Source organism: Tenrec ecaudatus, chromosome 14, assembly GCF_050624435.1.
Source record: "Tenrec ecaudatus isolate mTenEca1 chromosome 14, mTenEca1.hap1, whole genome shotgun sequence".
NCBI lineage: Eukaryota > Metazoa > Chordata > Mammalia > Afrosoricida > Tenrecidae > Tenrec > Tenrec ecaudatus.
Genome location: NC_134543.1, coordinates 15089967 through 15107901, shown reverse-complemented (window position 1 = coordinate 15107901; position 17935 = coordinate 15089967). Strand labels below are relative to the sequence as shown.

At 42.5% G+C, this 17935-nt stretch overlaps 1 protein-coding gene across 4 annotated transcripts in view; it reads left to right on the top strand.

The window, feature by feature from the left end:
- The window catches only part of SPATA7 (spermatogenesis associated 7), a 34273-nt gene that overhangs the window by 5281 nt on the left and 11057 nt on the right, over positions 1 to 17935 (top strand). Inside the window, exons 2-8 of one of the 4 annotated variants that reach the window (XM_075531058.1) lie at positions 1979 to 2087; positions 2230 to 2289; positions 6755 to 6844; positions 9441 to 9488; positions 12787 to 12920; positions 15124 to 15584; positions 16844 to 16904. In XM_075531058.1, the coding sequence (XP_075387173.1) occupies positions 2084 to 2087; positions 2230 to 2289; positions 6755 to 6844; positions 9441 to 9488; positions 12787 to 12920; positions 15124 to 15584; positions 16844 to 16904 (858 nt within the window). In that variant the 5' untranslated portion in view covers positions 1979 to 2083. The remainder of the gene's footprint in view (positions 1 to 1978; positions 2088 to 2229; positions 2290 to 6754; positions 6845 to 9440; positions 9489 to 12786; positions 12921 to 15123; positions 15585 to 16843; positions 16905 to 17935) is intronic. The other 3 variants (XM_075531060.1, XM_075531057.1, XM_075531059.1) reach the window with 3 other exon arrangements.

Below are 17935 nucleotides of genomic sequence, written 5' to 3'. Positions count from 1 at the left end.
TGCACCTACTCCTCGCTTATCAACTATCTTATCTGACATTTCACATGTGCAGCAATGTTAAAAAACCTATCCAGTAATGTTACACATGAACAACGTCTGTCAGGCAGTAATGAATGCTGAGGTGCTAGGCATGACTAACTGGCTGTGAAGGTTAAGGTTCTGTGTCACCTTGTAACTTTGTGATGTGCTTGATCATGCTCCATTTTCACATAATACCAATTTTTACCTAATGGCTCGGTCCCTGAGACCTAACCGCGTTGGTAAGTGAGGAATGGGTATAATTCACTATTCATATTTTACACGTTAAATTTCATTTAACTTTGTAACTCAGCCTTTTTTTTTTAACTCAGCCTTCTTATCTTGGAGGGTTCCCTTCAGAACAACAACTAGTTTTTTAGAGAGGGAAAATTATTTTGTGATGAAGTATACAAGCCACAAAATTATTTTTTAAAAAAACCTTTATTAAACAAAAAATTATCAAAATGTAAAACTACTCTTTCTCAACATATCCTCCATCTAGGTCTGAAGACTGGGTTTCTCAGCATATCTTCCATTCCCTTCAGAAGGTTGTCCTCCATCTCCCTAGCCCTTCCATGAAGATTCTGCTCTCTGCAGTTCACACCACGGCAAAACGGCAGTTTGGGCATCCTCAAGTTTGGGACTCAAATCACGTTTCTTCTCAGTGGTCTATGAGTGTGGGGACCAAAGAGCAGCCGGAGGGGTGAGATCAGGACTTGAGAGTGGCTGGAGTGAGGTTTCCCCAGGAAATTCCCATAGGACGGCCCTTGCCACCCTTGAGGAATGAGCAGATTCAATGTTGTGATGGGTGAGGGGGCGGGGGGGAAGAACAAAAACACCATGGTGTGGAGTTCCTGGCTTTTTCTCACCAGCGCAGTTTTCTATTTTCTTAAAACCTCTTCCTAGTAAATGTCCATGACCATCCTGTGTCCTTTGGGAAAATCTGTCAGGATTCCCTATTTGAACCCCTCCCCCCCCACACACAAAACAGTCACCATAACCTTCTGAGCTGATCCCTCTGCCTTGAATTTAACTGGCCCAGAAAATGTTGTTGGAGGCCACTGTTTTGATTAGATTTTCTCTCGTGGGGTGGCGGGAGACAGTCTAAGGAGACTGAGACCCATGTATTACTGAGAGGACTTGTCTGCAGAGAGATGTTTAAACATGTTTTGTTTGGGATGGACCCAATCATGTATGAGCTTAGGAGCATGCTCTATGCAATCTGAAAGATGAGAGATACCCTTCATGTAAGCTGGTGAGTTTCCCATTACTAGAAGTGGTCTTAAATAAGAATATCTGGATGGGATCAAAGTAAAGGGGTAGCTTGTTTAGGCCAGATGAACTTTAAGACATCTCCTAATCACTAAATTCCAATCATGACTTTTATGTTTACTTACTCTTTACAAAACAACATATTCTATGATGTGATTTTTTTTCATTCACTTTGTGAGATTACTTTCTTTAAATGATTATAAAGGGGAAGATTAACCTGTGATTGGGGGAAATAGTTGATACATATGTTCTCAGAGATGGGACGGTGAAAAAGGAAGTCCCTCAATAGGTAGCTTGACGCAGTGGCTGCAACACGGGGCTCCAACATAAGAACAATCCTGAGGACACCGCAAGACTGGCAGTGTTCCCTTCTGTTGGACAGAGGGGCCCTATGAGTGGGAACAATCTCAGCAATATCTTACACACTGACATCATGTTCTCAAAACCAGGGAAAACTCCGATTGGTCAGTGCTGTCCAGAATAGTTACACACACGCACAAAAGACATTGAGCCAACTCTGCCTCACAGCAACGCTATATGAGGTTTCCTAGGCTGTAAATCTTTACCAGAGTAGACCGCCTCAACTTTCTTCTGTGGAGCTGCTGGTGGGCTTGAACTGCTGACCTTTCAGTTAGCGGTACAAAGCTTACCCGACAGTCCTCAATCGATGCATTTGTCCTTTTCCCAGGTGAAGTGGAAGTTTGAAGGTACAACTGTTTTGAAAATAACCTGTGTTACCTACAAGAGAAAACCTTTTATCTCTGGATGCAGAATGTTTGCTATCTGATGTAACATGGGTTAGTAATACAATTGAATATAATTTTAAATGACTCGGGCCGTTAAACCAGTGGTGAATTTATCTTTTGTAAAATAGTGATTATTATTTTGGTGAAAGTTGTATTTTATTTCCCATAATTCTCTGTTGTTTTGTATTTTTAGTCCTTCCCAGATATGGTTCACCATGCCTCCTTAGGGGACACCTGAGCACCAAAAGTAATGGTAAGTGAAGTAACTGCTGGTTTTATTGATCACTTATTAAGAGACTGACTAAGTGTGTTCCCTTATTTGCAAGTTGTATGACATGATTAAAAATTATGGCATGTCTGGTGGGGTTTGATCAAGTGCAATGTTGCCAAGAGGAATTACTGAAAGTCGAATAAAGGGCAAGCATGATAGTGGGACAAGAGGAAAGTAAAAGGAAATAGAGGAAAGAACTAGGAAGCAAAGGACATTTATAGAAGTATAAATACAGGTACAAACATGTATAAATATATTTGTATGTAATGATAAGGACATAGATCTATTTACATATATTTATATGTTAAGTGTTAAGGTAGCAGAGGGGCATTGGGCCTCTACTCAAGTACTCCCTCAATGTAAGGACACTTTGTTCTAATAACCTGGCATTCTATGATGCTCACCTTCCCAACATGATTGCCTAAGACAAAGCTGGTGCATAAGCAAATGTGGTGAAGAAAGCTGATGGTGCCCAGCTATCAAAAGAGATTGCATCTGGGGTCTTAAAGGCTTGAAGATAAGCAAGCAGCCATCCAAGTACCCCAGCCTGTGTGATCATGAGGTGTCGACAGGATCAGGTATCAGGCATCAGAAGACCCAAAACAAACCATCATATTGATGTGAACAGTGCGGGGAGCCGAGCAGAATGGAGACCCAAAGCCCATCTGACAATTGGACATCCCCTCACAGAAGGGTCACAAGGAAAGGATGGGCCAGCCAGGATTCAGTATTGCATCGATGAAAATACTACTTTTTTCTAGATCTTCAATGCTTCCTCCTCCCCCACTATCACGACCCCAGTTCTATCTTACAAATCCGGCTAGACCAGAGCATGTACACTGGTACAGATAAGAGATCTTAACACATGGAATCCAGGACAGATAAACCCCTCAGGAAAAATAATGGGAGTAGGGTACCATGAGGGTAGGGGGAAGGGGAAGCTAATTGCAATGATCAATATATAACCCTCTCACCCAGGGTGACGAGCAACAGAAAAGTGGATGAAGGGAGACATTGGACAGTGTAAGATATGACAAAATAATAATTTATAAATCATTAAGGGCTCATGAAGGAGGGGGGAGCAGGTAGGGAGGGGGAAAAGTGAGCTGATGCCAGGGGCTTAAGTAGAGAGCAAATGTTTGGAGAATGATGAAGGCAATGAATGTACAAATGTGCTTGACACAATTAACATGTATGGATTGTGATAAGAGTTGTATGAAGCCCCTAATAAAATGATTTTTAAAGATATAAAAATTATAATATATTATGGGTTTATAAGGGCGGGAGGGTGAGGGATGGAGAAAAAAAGAGCTGATACCAAGGTCTCTAGTAGAAAGAAAATGTTTTGAAAATGATGATGGCAACATATGTGCAAATGTGCTTGACACAATGAATGTGTGGATTGTTATAAGAGTTTTAAGAGCCCCCAATAAAATAATTTTTTAAATTATGACTTGTAATGAGTATATGAACTTGAGATTTTTTTCCTGTGAAATGTAATGTTAGAATAGCTATAAATGTCAGAATTCTTGACTTCAAAAAATGTAGGCATCTGTCATTTCAAACTATCATCGTGTTACTTGTAGTCTTGGCTGTTTGCTGCGCTGTGCTGCAGCTCCAGCCTGGCTATGCTGTTGGCTCCAGGCAGCCTACCCTGCCACAAGTCAAGCACGCCTGACTAAAATGGTAATTAGCAGGTGCTAAAAACCAAATCACTGCCATTGAGTCAATGCTGATTCACATCCACCCTATAGGGCAGGGTAGAACTAACTTCCCTATGAGTTTCTGAGACCATAACTCTACAGAGGCAGAACACCCCATCTTTCTCCCAAGTTGCAGCTGGTGTTTTGAACTGCTGGCCTTATGGTTAGTAGCCCAATGCGTCACCAGAACACCACCAGCACTCCCTGCGCTAGAAACAATAGCCCTGAAAAAGAAGAGCTGTGTGGAGGAGAGCACGCAGTTAAATCAACCTTTTTGATGGGCAAACATTTAAGGGCCTCGCTATGTAATTATGCAGTGGGCTGCTGACTTGAGACTGCCAGCCACCTGTGGGAGCAAGACGGGGCTTTCTCCCCCCAAAGAATCACAGACTTAGACCCCCAAAGGAGCAGTCCGGCCCCTTCTCTAGAGGGTCGCTATGAGTTGAATCCATTAGAAGGCAGTGCGCTTGTGTTTGAGTCTCTACCCAGTTGGCACTTAAGATCTGGGGAAGAGAGGCCCACGTGTATTTGGGTGGTCGTGTTGCATGATGAGGTCTTCAGAGGCCATTTTTCATGCTGTGACTTTAAAATGATCGCTTAAGACGACGAGTCGATGGGTTTTAGGCAGAACCATTGAGGTTTCTGAATCCACCCCCACGCCCAGCCCCCTTATTTCCATAAGCAATCTCTAATCCTGGCTGCCTCCCAATATGAAGGAGGGACCGTATTTTTCAGTGATTTCACTTAGTCCTGTCTTTTAAAAGTGTGTATGACCATAGACCCAGAAGATTACATTGCACTCTGAAAAGGTTGCTAAGTGAAATTTGAAAAGTACACTTCCATAAAAACCAGAGTGAAAAGTACATGTAAAATGTGCTAACATTCCTTGTAAGAGCCAGTCCTGGTGGAGTCGTGATCACGAGGCTGCCGTGTTCACATCTAAACTTCATCCTGTATCAGCTATGAGGCCTTGAACACCTACCTGACTTGGATCTCCTGGCCTCCGTTTCCACTGCTGGTAAGCGATGGTGGTGCTGACTAAGCTCGCTGATACATGGAAGGAACTTAGAGCACACCGCGGTGAATGGTAAACATTCAGTAAACGTTGGTAGCAGTGCTGCTGACAGTGGTGAAGGGCTCCGCAGCCTATGGAAAGGTTGCCTGTTCAACCCCACCTGCCAGCTCCTCTAACGAGTACCCAACAGCACACAGCAACAAAATTCATATCAAGCTCGTTGCTGCCGTAGATGCTTATCTTGTACATAGAATTTCCTGGAAGGATGTATAAACAGCGTGCAGGGTAGACATGGGGTTTGAAATGAGGGTTAAGGGTGAGCAAGTCACTAATTTTTCAGTCTCTTTTTTAGCTCTTCAATTTTTTTAACACATGCATATAGTGTCAAGACTTGTTAATGCTTAAAAAGTAATAGTTAACATTTCTGTCTTTCCTACTTATATGTAAGCTTTATTGTAAGATTTCTCTAACGTAGTTTTGATGAGTTCAGGGAATTCAGCGTCTTGGAATTTCCATGGGATTGTACTTGTGCTAAGATAGTCTTAGTAACTGCTGTCCCCAGCTGTGGATCAGATCTGTTCCTGAGCGTGTCTTGGAAGCGTGTAGGCAAGTGGGAACGGGTGCATAAATTCCTATTTAGCCTTGTCTTGGCACAAGAAGGAGGAGGGTTGGTGGTGCATTGGTTAAATGCTAGGCTGCCAACCCAAAGATCAGCAGTTCAAACCCATGCACTGCACTAAGAGAGACCTATGAGACCGTCTGCTTCCATGAATGTTGACAGCCTTGAAATCCCAGTGGGGCAGTTCTACTCTGTCCTACTGGGCTGCCCTGAGTCCGAATTGACTCCCCTGGCCGTGGGTTTTAGTGCAAGAACGCCTACAGCCTTTTCAATGATGTGAAATACGATGTGTGCAGCATGTGTACTTTTACAATAAAGAAAACGTCTTTCTGAATTTCATCTTTGTTAAACTGAATCTGGAATTTATGCAATACTTCTGTTATTATATTTTATCTATTATTCTGTGGCTAGATCATGATCTCAGTATAAAAGTGATAATCAACTTTTTTGTTTCTGAATCCACTAAGTTGCACATAAAGATTGTGCTAAAGCATTTGCTTAGAGTAAGGGAGGGTTGAGGAAGGTGGGGCTTGGTTAGATCTTTTCTAAGTGAGGGCAAATTTACATAACATTAAAGGACATTGGTAACCTGGGGACCCCTGAACTTCAGAAAGAATGTAATTAATTGATTTGTAAGAGATTGCATTTTCAGAGTTAAAGTTAGAAATTTGCCTCTTAGAATAGAATATTTGTGTAGGATTGGGGCTTTGGATTTGTGTATTTCCCCAAACTCAGTATATTATTGAATTAATAATAATGGCAACATTATTTTATAATCCAGGAAAGTAAACATGAGTCCTGTCAATAAGAAACCATTTCATAAAAGTTACCAAGGATTGTTTTAGAATTTCTTCCAGAAATTTCAAGGCAGTAAAACTCACTGTTGGAAAGGTGAGAACCAAGTGGTCATAGCTCCCTAGTCAGATGCTGTCAGGGCAAGGTCATGGCTAGCATGTCTGCAGCGTCACACATGGTTCTGTCACTAGCTCCATCGGTGAATTTCAGAACATTTTCTACTGCTGAGCTCAAAGATCAGCAGCGTGTTTCTCTCGGGATGACTTTTTACGTTCGTTTTGAATATATACTGATCAAATATGTTTTACCCTTTAGCTTTTTGCACGGACTCCTCCGCTCTAAACACTTTCCTCCTGGTGGAGAGTCACATGGCTGCCCACTACACTAAAATCCTTTCTGCCAAAGGTAAAGATGTGCCAATGTGAGCTTTGTGTCCCCAGTCTGGGCTTCCTGCTTTGCTTCTTTAGAATAAGTCTGTAGCAAAATGGAATGCATTCTGTGTAACAAGATTTGTATTGGACGTAATGGGGAGAGGTAGTTCGCTTAACAGCTGTTGGCTGTCTTGGAAGCACTAGGCTTCTGTTGGTGGAAATGGGATGGACAATTTGGCAACAGACCCTGGCGGTGGTCGCACCACACGCTTGATGTCTTGGCCATCACCGATGAGTTGTACACATGAAAAATGCTGAACTTGCAAATACTGCATTACCTGTCTTTTTACAATAAAGAAAAAAGTGCCTCTGAATTCCATTTTTGTTCAACTGAATTTGGAATTTATGCAATACTTCTGTTATGATATTTTATCTACTATTATTCTGTGGCTAAATAATGATCTCAATATAAAAGTTTGTTTGTTTTATTTGTTTTTTAATAAATCATTTTATTGGGGGCTCATACAGCTCTTACCACAATCCCATACATACATCCATTATGTCAAGCACATTTGTATATATGTTGCCATCATCATTTTCCTTATAAAAGTTTTATAATCACCTGTTTTTGTTTCTGAATCCACTAAGTTGCATGTAAAGATGCTATGTGCTAAGTTTTTTCTCCTTTTGTCAGCTTCGTTGTAATATAATTTAAATACCATAAAATTCACTTATTTTAAGTGCCCAGCTAAATGTTTTGACAAATGTATACATTTGTACCGCCATCACCACTACCACACTGTAAAGTGAGGCGGCAGCCACCTATGGCTGAAGGCCAAATCCTCCTGAATGAAGAGCCATTTACATTTGGAAATAGTGAGGGGAAGCCAGGTATTTTATGAAAAATCACTTGACATTCAAACAATGTTGTCTGTAGATGGTTGTCTATAGAGGGCAGCACATTCATTCTTCCACGTTGGCCCTGGCTGCACTCGAAGGCCAGCTGACTGCTGTGACCTGACTGAGACCAGGCTACCTGCAAAGACTAGAGCACTCACTCTGTAGTTCGTGACAGAGGCAGTTCCTGCCACACACGATTTCTGTCACCCCACAAGCGGTCCTTCTACTCCTTTGTATTCAGCCCCCTCACTAGCCCCAATCTGCTTATTCTCACTGGAGTTTCGTCTTTTCTGGAATTTTATATAAATGGAATCAGACGCTGTGTGTCCTTGGTGTGGGGGAAGGTGTCTCGCTGCTTCCGTTTGGCATGAGGTGAATCTGCACTTGTGGTGGTGTGTCTGTATCTCGGTGCTCACGAGTTCCATCCCCTTACAATGGCTTTGTTTCTCAGTTCCCCGGTGCACAGATATTTGGGTTGCTCTCACTCACTTAGGGCCCTTACTAGTGCGTCATATGCACTCCTTGACCCTCTTTCCACAAAAGGTCGGTGGTTCAAACCCAACAGCCCTGGTGGCACTGTGGGATAAGCATTAGGCTGCTCACTGCAAGGTCAGCAGATCGAGGCCATCAGCTCCACCGAGGAAGAAAGATAAGCCTCTGAGTCTGCGCGCAGAAAGACTTACAGTTTCAGAAGTTGCCTGATATCGTCACGATGAGTGGGCATCAGTCGGTGGCAGTGGTTTGGCTTAGATGGGAGTAAGTTGACAGCGTTCGATCGGCACCTAGGAGACAGCGCGTGCGTATTATTGAGGGAGGAACCTCAGGAGGGGCACTAATGGCTGGCACAACACGAAGTGTGCACTCAGTCGACGCCATGGAAACTGTTGCATTTTGCTATGCAGATTCTTTTTTTGTCTTTAAGTCAACTTTTAGTTAAATTGGAACAGTCAGGTATGGTTTGAGTCTGATGTCAGTCAGTCACATGTTTGTCTTAGCATGCAGTGCACCTTTGTAGGTGTTAAAAACTGCATATTCTTAAGATAAAATTTAGAAAGAAAAAAAATCTTTCCCTTATCACTAAAGACTTAGGTGTTTTATTCTTGGCGGTTGATAGTTTTAGGTCTTCATTTAAATTTGTGATCCACCTTTAGTTCATTTTTGCACAAGGCATGATATAAAGTTCACATATTCACCCGTGGGAATCCACATGTCCCTTGGCCATTTGTTGACTTTTGAATTGCCCTGACACCTTTGAAAAAATCAGCTGACCCTGTGGACGGCGTGTTGTCTTGGACCTGCCTCTCAGTGCCATTGTTGTGCACGTCTGCCTCTGTGTCAGCAACACACTCTCTGACATCAGATAGCATCACAGGAAGCTGGACACGCTCAAGATTGTTTGTGGATCCAGTGACCAATATGTTCTGATGCATGCTTCATCCAAGCAGCGATGCTTTCTATTTATTTTTTTTGGCTTAATTATTTCATTTTAAATAGCTTCTTTGTTGTGTTTTCAAGTTCACCAATTGTTTATTTTGCTGTATTTAAGGAGGTATTAATCCCAACCAGTGCACTTTGATCACAAATGTTGTATTTTTCATCGCTAGAAGTGCAATAAAAGCCAGAACAAAGAAATGCAACTCTGGAGCTCTTTGTGATTTCCACATCTGTTGCTTATTTTCAATGATAAAAATTAAGACTATTATTAAACAACTTTTTTTTTTCTTTTTCAGCTGCAGTAGACTGCTCAGTTCCCGTAAGCATGAGTACCAGCATCAAATGTAAGTAACATTTTCATCTACTGCCTTTGGAGAAAAAATTTTCTGACTTTTGTATATTGTCTTATACTTCTGTATTCAAAAACTTCGAGTCTAGAATAGACTTTGTCACAACATCTTTATATGACTTCGGATAAATCATCCATTATCTCTAAACCCCACTTTTCCTATATGTAACACTATGGGTTGGACTAAAGACATGCCAAGGCTTAAACCTTTGGATTCTGTTTTTCACTGCCTGTGGTTTGTCGTCAAGGTAAGTGCATAGTTCACTGAAAAATCCGTAACTAGAAGTTTTCTCCACATAAGTACCATATACTATTTATATCTTAATAGCCTAACTGGTAAATACAAATAAATAAATCCACAAAGTGGATATATGTCTAAAAAGTCATATTGGCTTATAATAGTGTAGAATCCCAAAATGTGGGAAATAGCTACTCTTGACTACTATATTCCCATATTTTGGAGTGCCTACTAAGGAAATTAGTCAGAAGACAAAATTGGAATTCTTCCTTAAGAAAGAATTGTTCTTGAATGATACCATTCAAAACCATTTGAAGCATTTGTAGTTTGAGTTCAAGTCAAAAAAGGCATAGTTTAACTTCAGCCAAAGAATACAGGTGTCACATCCTATGACTGTATTATTGTGTCATTTTAAAATATTAAAGCATTGTAAAGTTTTAAGTTTAATGTGTTCATACGTTATTATGGGCACTTAAGGCACCTTCTCATCACTTATCAATTATCTCAGTGTCTGACATTTCACATTTATGACAATAATTTAAAAAATCTAGCCAACTATGTTGCCTGTCAGTGACATACATCTGGAAGATAGCAACACTGAGCTGCAAGGCTGTGGTGGCTAGAGGTATGTGTCAACTTGACTGGACCTTGATTCGCAATGGTTTGGCAGTTCTGTAATGATGTGGCTGGGCAGTTCTGTGATGATATGGCTGGGCGGTTCTGTAATGATGTGGCTGAGCAGTTCTGTGATGATATGGCTGGGCAGTTCTGTAATGATGTGGCTGGGCAGTTCTGTAATGATGATGTCATTCTCCAGTTTGTGGACCAATAGAAACATCCTTTATGTGCACAAACATCCTCTAATCTCACCTATTGGCTTGGTGTTTGGAGCCCAATCACTCTGATAAGCTAGGAATGAGTATAGTTACTTCCCTTATCGTCTAACTGAAAATGGAAGTCTACATTTAAAAATATCAACCTCAAGGAGGTCTCTGGTAAGTAGTGAATGAGGACAGAAATAGGACATATTCCCCGAGTGCGAGTGGCGATGACAGTGAGCAGCACTGGATGGAGTGTCTTCAACCTTCTGAGTGTGTGCACCTGCATGAGAAAGAGAGGGGGAACCTAAGCTGAGCCAGCTGCCAGCTGATGAGCAGTCTGTCAGGCCTGGGTTTGCCACTTCCTACTGTCCCTCTTTTGTACACCTTATGTTTGCAACGGTCCCAGTGCAGGCGCTCACGTCTTTGAAGGAGTCCTGGATTCGCATTACCTCGTAGGAGAGGTAAGGGCGAACTAAGCATGTATATAACTTTGAGTATGTAATTTTGAGACTACAGCACACTAGCTACATGGGCAGGTCATGACCTTGAACATTCATTCCTCTGATGTAAAGGGAAAAGTAATCTTGAAGATTTTGAATTTCTGTGCTTCTATGTTGAATTCTTCCATAGCATATTAGTAACCGTTAAAAAATGTGAAACACTGCTGATATTTTGGCTTTTGAAAATTTGAATCTTTTGAATTAAGATGGTTTTCCATGATTGTCTTTAGATAAAATACTCTTTAATTGTAGTTACCTCTCATTGGAAAATCTTTGCTAAATTTTCTCACTTATTATATTAATGTCCTAAATAATTGATACATCAAATAGAAAATATCTTTTACATGAGTGGATGTCATCAAAATATTATATAACAAATATCCTGAATTTATTAATCTTCTTGTCCAGCCAAACTCTAGGATTTAAAATCAGGCGGTTGGCATATTTCACCTACTTCACTGGAGTTCACGTATTAGTTAATCCACAGCAGTGTATTAGGTACCTACAAGCAGTAGATAGGGACTCTTCTAAGCATGAGCTTAGAGAGGTAAATGAAATAAATTACCTGCATCTTGAGGGTACATTCTAGTTGGAGGAAACGAATAATACAGACAAACAAGTAAAAGTAAAATATGGCAGAGGGTGGTCAGTTCTATGCAAAAATCAGAAGCAGGGGTTTAGGAGCTCGTAGGAGGAGAAGGTCTCCGGATGAGGTGCCCCGTGGACAGAGGGCTGAGAGCCCTGAGGGGGAGGCATGTGTCTCTGGACAAAGAGCGATCCCATAAAGGAAAAGAGCGAGTTCAGGAGCCTGAGGCTGCATGCTGGTCTGTCCAAGGAACAGCAGGGCAGGCCGGGAAGAGAGCAGGAGAGAGACCACAGGGATGCGGCCAGGCGAGACAGACCACCTGGTGTTGACTCTGGATACAGTTGGAAGCCATTAGATAGTTGGTCCTAAGTCACAGGCACAATACAACACAGGCCAATTGAACTCCTTAAAGTACCTCTGAGTGAATTGATGCCGATGTAAGATGGGAGGAAAAAAGAAAACACTGCCATCCAATCAATTCTGACTCATAGTGATCCTATGTAGTCAGGCTATCATTTGGTTTCCCTTTTGACCCAGGTTTTATTTGCTCTGGTCTGGTTTTTTTTCCTTTTCCTCGAAGGGGTGGTTAATGGTAGAAGCAGTCTGACCGGGCAGGACACAGTCACCTAGATGCAAAATACGAAGAGCCGGCTGCCCGCACCGGGGGCGTGTGAAATAGCCGGGCTCTGGAGACGTGGGAGACAGGGACAGCAGCGTTTACCTAAGGACCAAATATAGACAGGGTGTGAGAGACAGAATGATTCCCAAAACGTAGGGCGTCTCCACCCAAGGGGCAGTTGTCATCTCTCTGTGCGTGTCAGAGTAGGACTCACAAAGGCTGGTTGTTTGGAGGTAGATCAGGAGGCCTTTCTTCTGCGGTACCTCTACGTGGATTTGAATGCCTACCTTTTGGTGATTAGCTGGGCACATTAAACATTTACACCCCACCCCTGCCCAGGGACTTCTTGCCATTATCAAAAAAGATGTATAGATTGTAAGCTGTACATACCTAAGAGTAGAAACATTTTTAGCGAGGAAAATGTGCCATTTATTAATGTTATAAGACCCAAAAAAGGAGTTTTTCTATTTTGTCCCGTACTTTAGATGCTATTAAAGAAGTTTCTTCCCTCCCTCCCGCTCCCCCAAAGATGCAGACCAACAACGAAGAGAGAAACTCAAAAGGGAATTAGCGCGGTGTGAGAAGGAGCAAAGACTGGCTAAAACGACCGGGAAGGCCAGTGCTGCCAATAGCCCCAAGTCTTTAGTGAGCACCCTGAAAAAGGTAGGAGTACCCCTTGGACCTTTCAGAAGCCCGTCTTTCCAAGAGACTCCCTTTGTGGCACAGTCCGGCTTCTGTGTTTTAACATGGAGGGAATTTTACTTGGGCCTGGAGCCAACTCCAACCACAAGCTGAAGTCCTGTCCTGTGGAGTCGCTGTTGGCTCCGGTCTCCGGAGTCACCTTGTACTTTCAGCGGAGGTCATGAGACCAGGGAATGGAAGCGTGGAATCATGCAGTGTGACCATGCAGGCCTGACACCGGCCTCTGCCCCGTGTCCATCCTCCCGCTCTCCGCTCCGCCCCTTGAAGCGCTTGTTGGTGGCTTCCTCGGCCCTAGCCACCAACGAACAGTGCCTCTTGAGAAAAGAATGCTGAGTTTATGGCAAAAGTGAACTTTGACTTGTTCTTACTGAGATGCTTAGCTGAGAAGTGAGCCAGTAAATGTAAACCTCAAGAGGGGGCCCCACTGTGCATGTGCTGCGAATGCCGTTCCTGCTTTTCTCAGGGACGCCCTAAGAGCTAGAGCTTCTCCTGGGCCAAAGACGCAGAAGGTTTCTGCACCAACGTCCCTCCTGCAGACCTGCTGGGCACAAGCTGTAGACGACGGTCTTCTCTTCTCCGAGACTGAGTTATTAAGACAAGGGGCTAAGAGTTTCGTGAAAACAATTTTGGGGGCTCTTTAGGTTGTTAATTTTTTAATCCCAAAGTACACTTCCTACTTTAATAGCTCACCTTGGGACAATGCTTTCAAAACACACACACGCGCGCGCGCGCGCACACACACACACACACACACACGTTAACCTCTCAACAGCCCTGTCGCTCTCTCCGGGGAGCCGTCGTGAAGGCACAGACACCAGGAATGCTGCCAGTTCCCTTAGAATAAGTTTGCTGCACTCCATACATTTTTAGTGACTGTACGTTTTAACTCTAAATTAAAATGAGCTTCCGTTGTCTAGCATTGTTTGTGTCATGTCATAGCATTTAGATAACAATGGAATGTGTGGAAAACAAAGTCTCTAAAGCCCTAAAGTAGGATGTTTTCATTTATTTTCATATTGGTCCCTGCACCCCATCACTTTCACTCCACAGAGTCGTTCATTTGTACTTGTGCATACATTTTTTCTGACTCTATTTAGAAGTCCCTGTGACTTGCAGTTTGCTTAGAATTTTAATAAATCTTAAGAATAGATATTGTAACATATTCAAATTGTCTTAAAATTATTTTGGGGAAGTATATTTATTTTTGTAACTAGATGGGTTTTATGATTATAATTCTAAGCTCAGTTCTGAAGAAATTTAACCATAGTTTACTTAGAAAAATAAAAATAAAATAGCTTCTAGTGTTAGCATCTGGGCGGACATAGCAGCAGCTTACACATGTGAGAGCACATCTCAGTAACCGAGTACCTTACAGTCGGCCTGCACGGCTCTGGGGGAGGCAGCCTGGGCTGAGCGGCTGTGACTTTCACTTCACCTGTGGCACCAGGGACTGTGCGCTACCGCCTGCCCATTCAACTAAAAATCAGGTCTCCTCACAGGTAAAAATATCCTACTGTAACTCCTCCTCATTTAGCAACAGTGCCATTAAAAGATGGCTGTCCTGGTTCATTTTAATTGAGTTTGTAAATCTCGCCACGGTTGACATATTTTCCTTCTAAAACAATAATGTCAATCTTGTAAAAATTATTTTCATTTTCAGTCATTTTACTTAGAGAATCATTTAAATGATGGATAACCTCTTGCTACTGGGTAGAATACAAGGGAATAATAAAATGAACTTCATCCCCTGCTATGCACAGGTGTGGAGAGCCTACTTACTCCGTACAGGGAGGGTTAGAAGTATGAACTGTGTCATTAAAAATGTATTGACTAATCTTCATGTCACCTTCTGGAGAGGTAGAGTAGCTATCCCCATTTTATCATGGAGAAACTGAGGTCCAGAAGCGGGCAGAGTAGAACGCAGGCCAGGCTAGGCCTCTGCTCGTCATCATCCATACACTGTTTAAAACTCCTTGGGAAACAGTGCATTGTCAGTCCCGTTTTGTTTTCACACCACCCAGAATTTTAAAGTGACGCTAACTTCTTTCCTGGTAGTGAACAAGTCAGCTAACCAAAGTACTGATGTATCAAGTGCACCAGGCCCAGGTGAGTTCCTGGGTCTGAATTTGTAAATGCAATTGACTTTTGACCTGACTCTTCTTAGCCTTCAGGGGAACCGCAGGACGAGACCCTGGTGTTCATAGAGGAAGTGAACGGGTTCCAGCCCTTTGGCAGGTCCCCAGTGTCTTCTTCAGAAAGACTGCCCCTGCGTGCCTCCAAGCCCAGCAAAGCGCAGGGGAAGGGCGCCGGGAAGAAAGCCAGCTCGCCGTCCTGCAGCCTGGGCAGCCCGGCCCCGCGGCCCCGGAGGGCCAGCCCCGGGTCCAAGCGCGCCAGGGGCTCCAGGAGCACGTTTTCAAGCCCCTTCCGATTAGCGATTTCGAAAACGCCCAGTGCGGATCTGCTGGATAAACACTCGGACCGGTTTTCCAACCAGCAGTTGCCATTCACCCCCCGCACTTTGAAAACAGAGGCAAAATCCTTCCTGTCGCAGTACCGCTACTACACACCTGCCCGGAGAAAAAAGGAGCAGCCGCCCAAAGGGGAAGCCCAGACGGGAATGAGCAGGTAGGCCATGGGCAGCCCTGCCCGCAGAGCGTGGGGACATCCACGCAGGGCGCTTCCTGTACAGCTGGGAGCCCTGGTGGTACGGCCCTCTCCGCTAAAGGTTGCCAGTCTCAAGCACTCTCTGGGCCAGTTTTTCTTGGCTCGCTTTGGAGGCAGAGTAAATTCATTAACCGGGCGTGGGTTGGGTTTGATGCCTCATGAAAGCCTGGAAATGCTCCTCTGGTTAGAATGAGGATAATGTGACTTGATTTCGCCTATAGCATTGGAATCATGACAATGAGTGTTGACGAAAAAATGCAGGAAAGTGAGCTATTAAACCTGTCAGTCTCCTTGTAAACATGAATAGTCCCTTTTCTCTATTTATTGTTTCAAACAATAGTACTAGGCCTTGTAAATGCTTTCCAATAGTAAGCATTCTTTACAGCGGAGTCTCTAAATATGTCATCAGACAGCACTTGTGTAAACATGTTTACTGATCCACATTAAAAATAGCAAAATGATAGTCAACGGGGGGAAAACAAACAATCATCCAGACTGTCTCTCACTCCCTCAAATATGCAACCCAGTCTTGTGTAGCCACAATTCCCCAGGAACTGTGTAAAGAATTGGGGCGATTTCTAGGAATCGTGTGCCATGTACCTCAGTAATGCTTTCCTATTCCACAGTGCCTGGCACATCACCAATGCCTGGAAAACTTTGCCAAATGAATGATGAAGCAAGCAAAGCTTACACAGTGTTAAATGTTAGCTGACTTGAGGTTTTATTTTCCCTTAGTGTCATGTGAACAAATATCGAAGGCTAGTAGGTTTTAGTTATTTTAGGAAGTTAAAAACGAATAGGGTTTTCTCTGGGTACAGACAAGAAGGACAATAAGATCAGATGGGTTCTCAGCCAAAGGATTCGAGAATTGGATGTTGGCTAGAACTTGCCACATTGGGAAGAGATGAGGGAAGCGAGTCTATCGTATCCTTTCCAATCATAATTAAAATTATGATTGCTCATGAAGGTAATGTTTCTCATCTTCTAAAGCTATTCTGTCCCACTGATTTCTTCCTGGTATTCAACAAAGGAAAAAGCATGCATATTACATGAGCCAAATCTTGAGTATGTTACTGGAAATTACTCATTTTATGAGGATAACTCAAACTCATTCTCTCTCTCAATACTCATTTGCATGCATCATTTTCTAGGCAGTAAGGCTTGTTATCACATCATTTCTAGTTTGAAGGTTTATAGCCACTTCTTTTGAAATATTACAGCTCTGACTTTAAGACAGCCAAGACTGAAAACTTGACGGATTCGGGAACCAGCATAAAGCAGGTAATAGAAGTGTGATATTTTATATTGTTGCATTTGAATTATACACTTCAACTTAAAATAGAACACCTGTAACTATTTGGACCTAATGCTTTTGTGTAATGATGAGCCCTGTGAAGTACATTCTCTTGGCGACACGTGTATGGGCTACAGCCAGTACCTACAATTGCGCTTATTTACACGCACGGTCGGTACTGCTCCCTGGCCAGATGGGTCCTGCCCAGTCTGAAAAATCTTTTGCTTACTAGCATCTTTCCTGGGTGATTAATTGACTGACTGGACAGATTAATGAAGTGCCTTTAATTTGTTTACAAAAGATTCAGACTTGAGTTAGTGAAGGAGCCAGCTAAAATACTGGAATCTTTAAAGAATTCAGTGATTACTGGAAATCGTGCATTTTATAAAACTAGATAGCTCTCTTTCTCTTATGTTTGCTATTTTCTAGACAATTAAGTAGGTTTTGGAGGATTAGCAAGCAGTTTTTAAAAAATATTTTAGCTCTAACTTTGATTTTGAGGCAAACTGATCTTGTTTTGAGAATGATGATAGCAACAAATGCACAAATGTGCTTGATACAGTAGATGTATGTATGGATTGTGATAAGAGTTGTATAAGCCCCCATGAAAATGATTCTTTAATTGGATGGTAGCAAACTTATACTGAGTTTGTTTGTTAAAAAAATAATAATAGTCTGTTAAATTTTCAAGCACAGACTAGGGAATAGAAGAGAGTCAAGGGCAACTTACACCCCTCTCACTACTGAGTTTGCACCTCTAGAAAAACCACACTTGGATGTGGGTCAAGTATCGAGCCTGGTGTGTGTGATAAACGGTGGTTAGTACCAGCTTGAGACTTAGGAGGTTAGCTCCTCAGATAGCTAAAGAAACTAATGCAGAAATAGTTTATTTTTATTGCATGTGCCCCAAATCTTTACCCATAACCCAGCCCTCTATTTGGCCTTCTGCTTTATGTTTTTCGTGATGTTTGATTCTGTGTTTATGCCATATTTTAGGGCCTGAAGTAGTTTTTCTTTT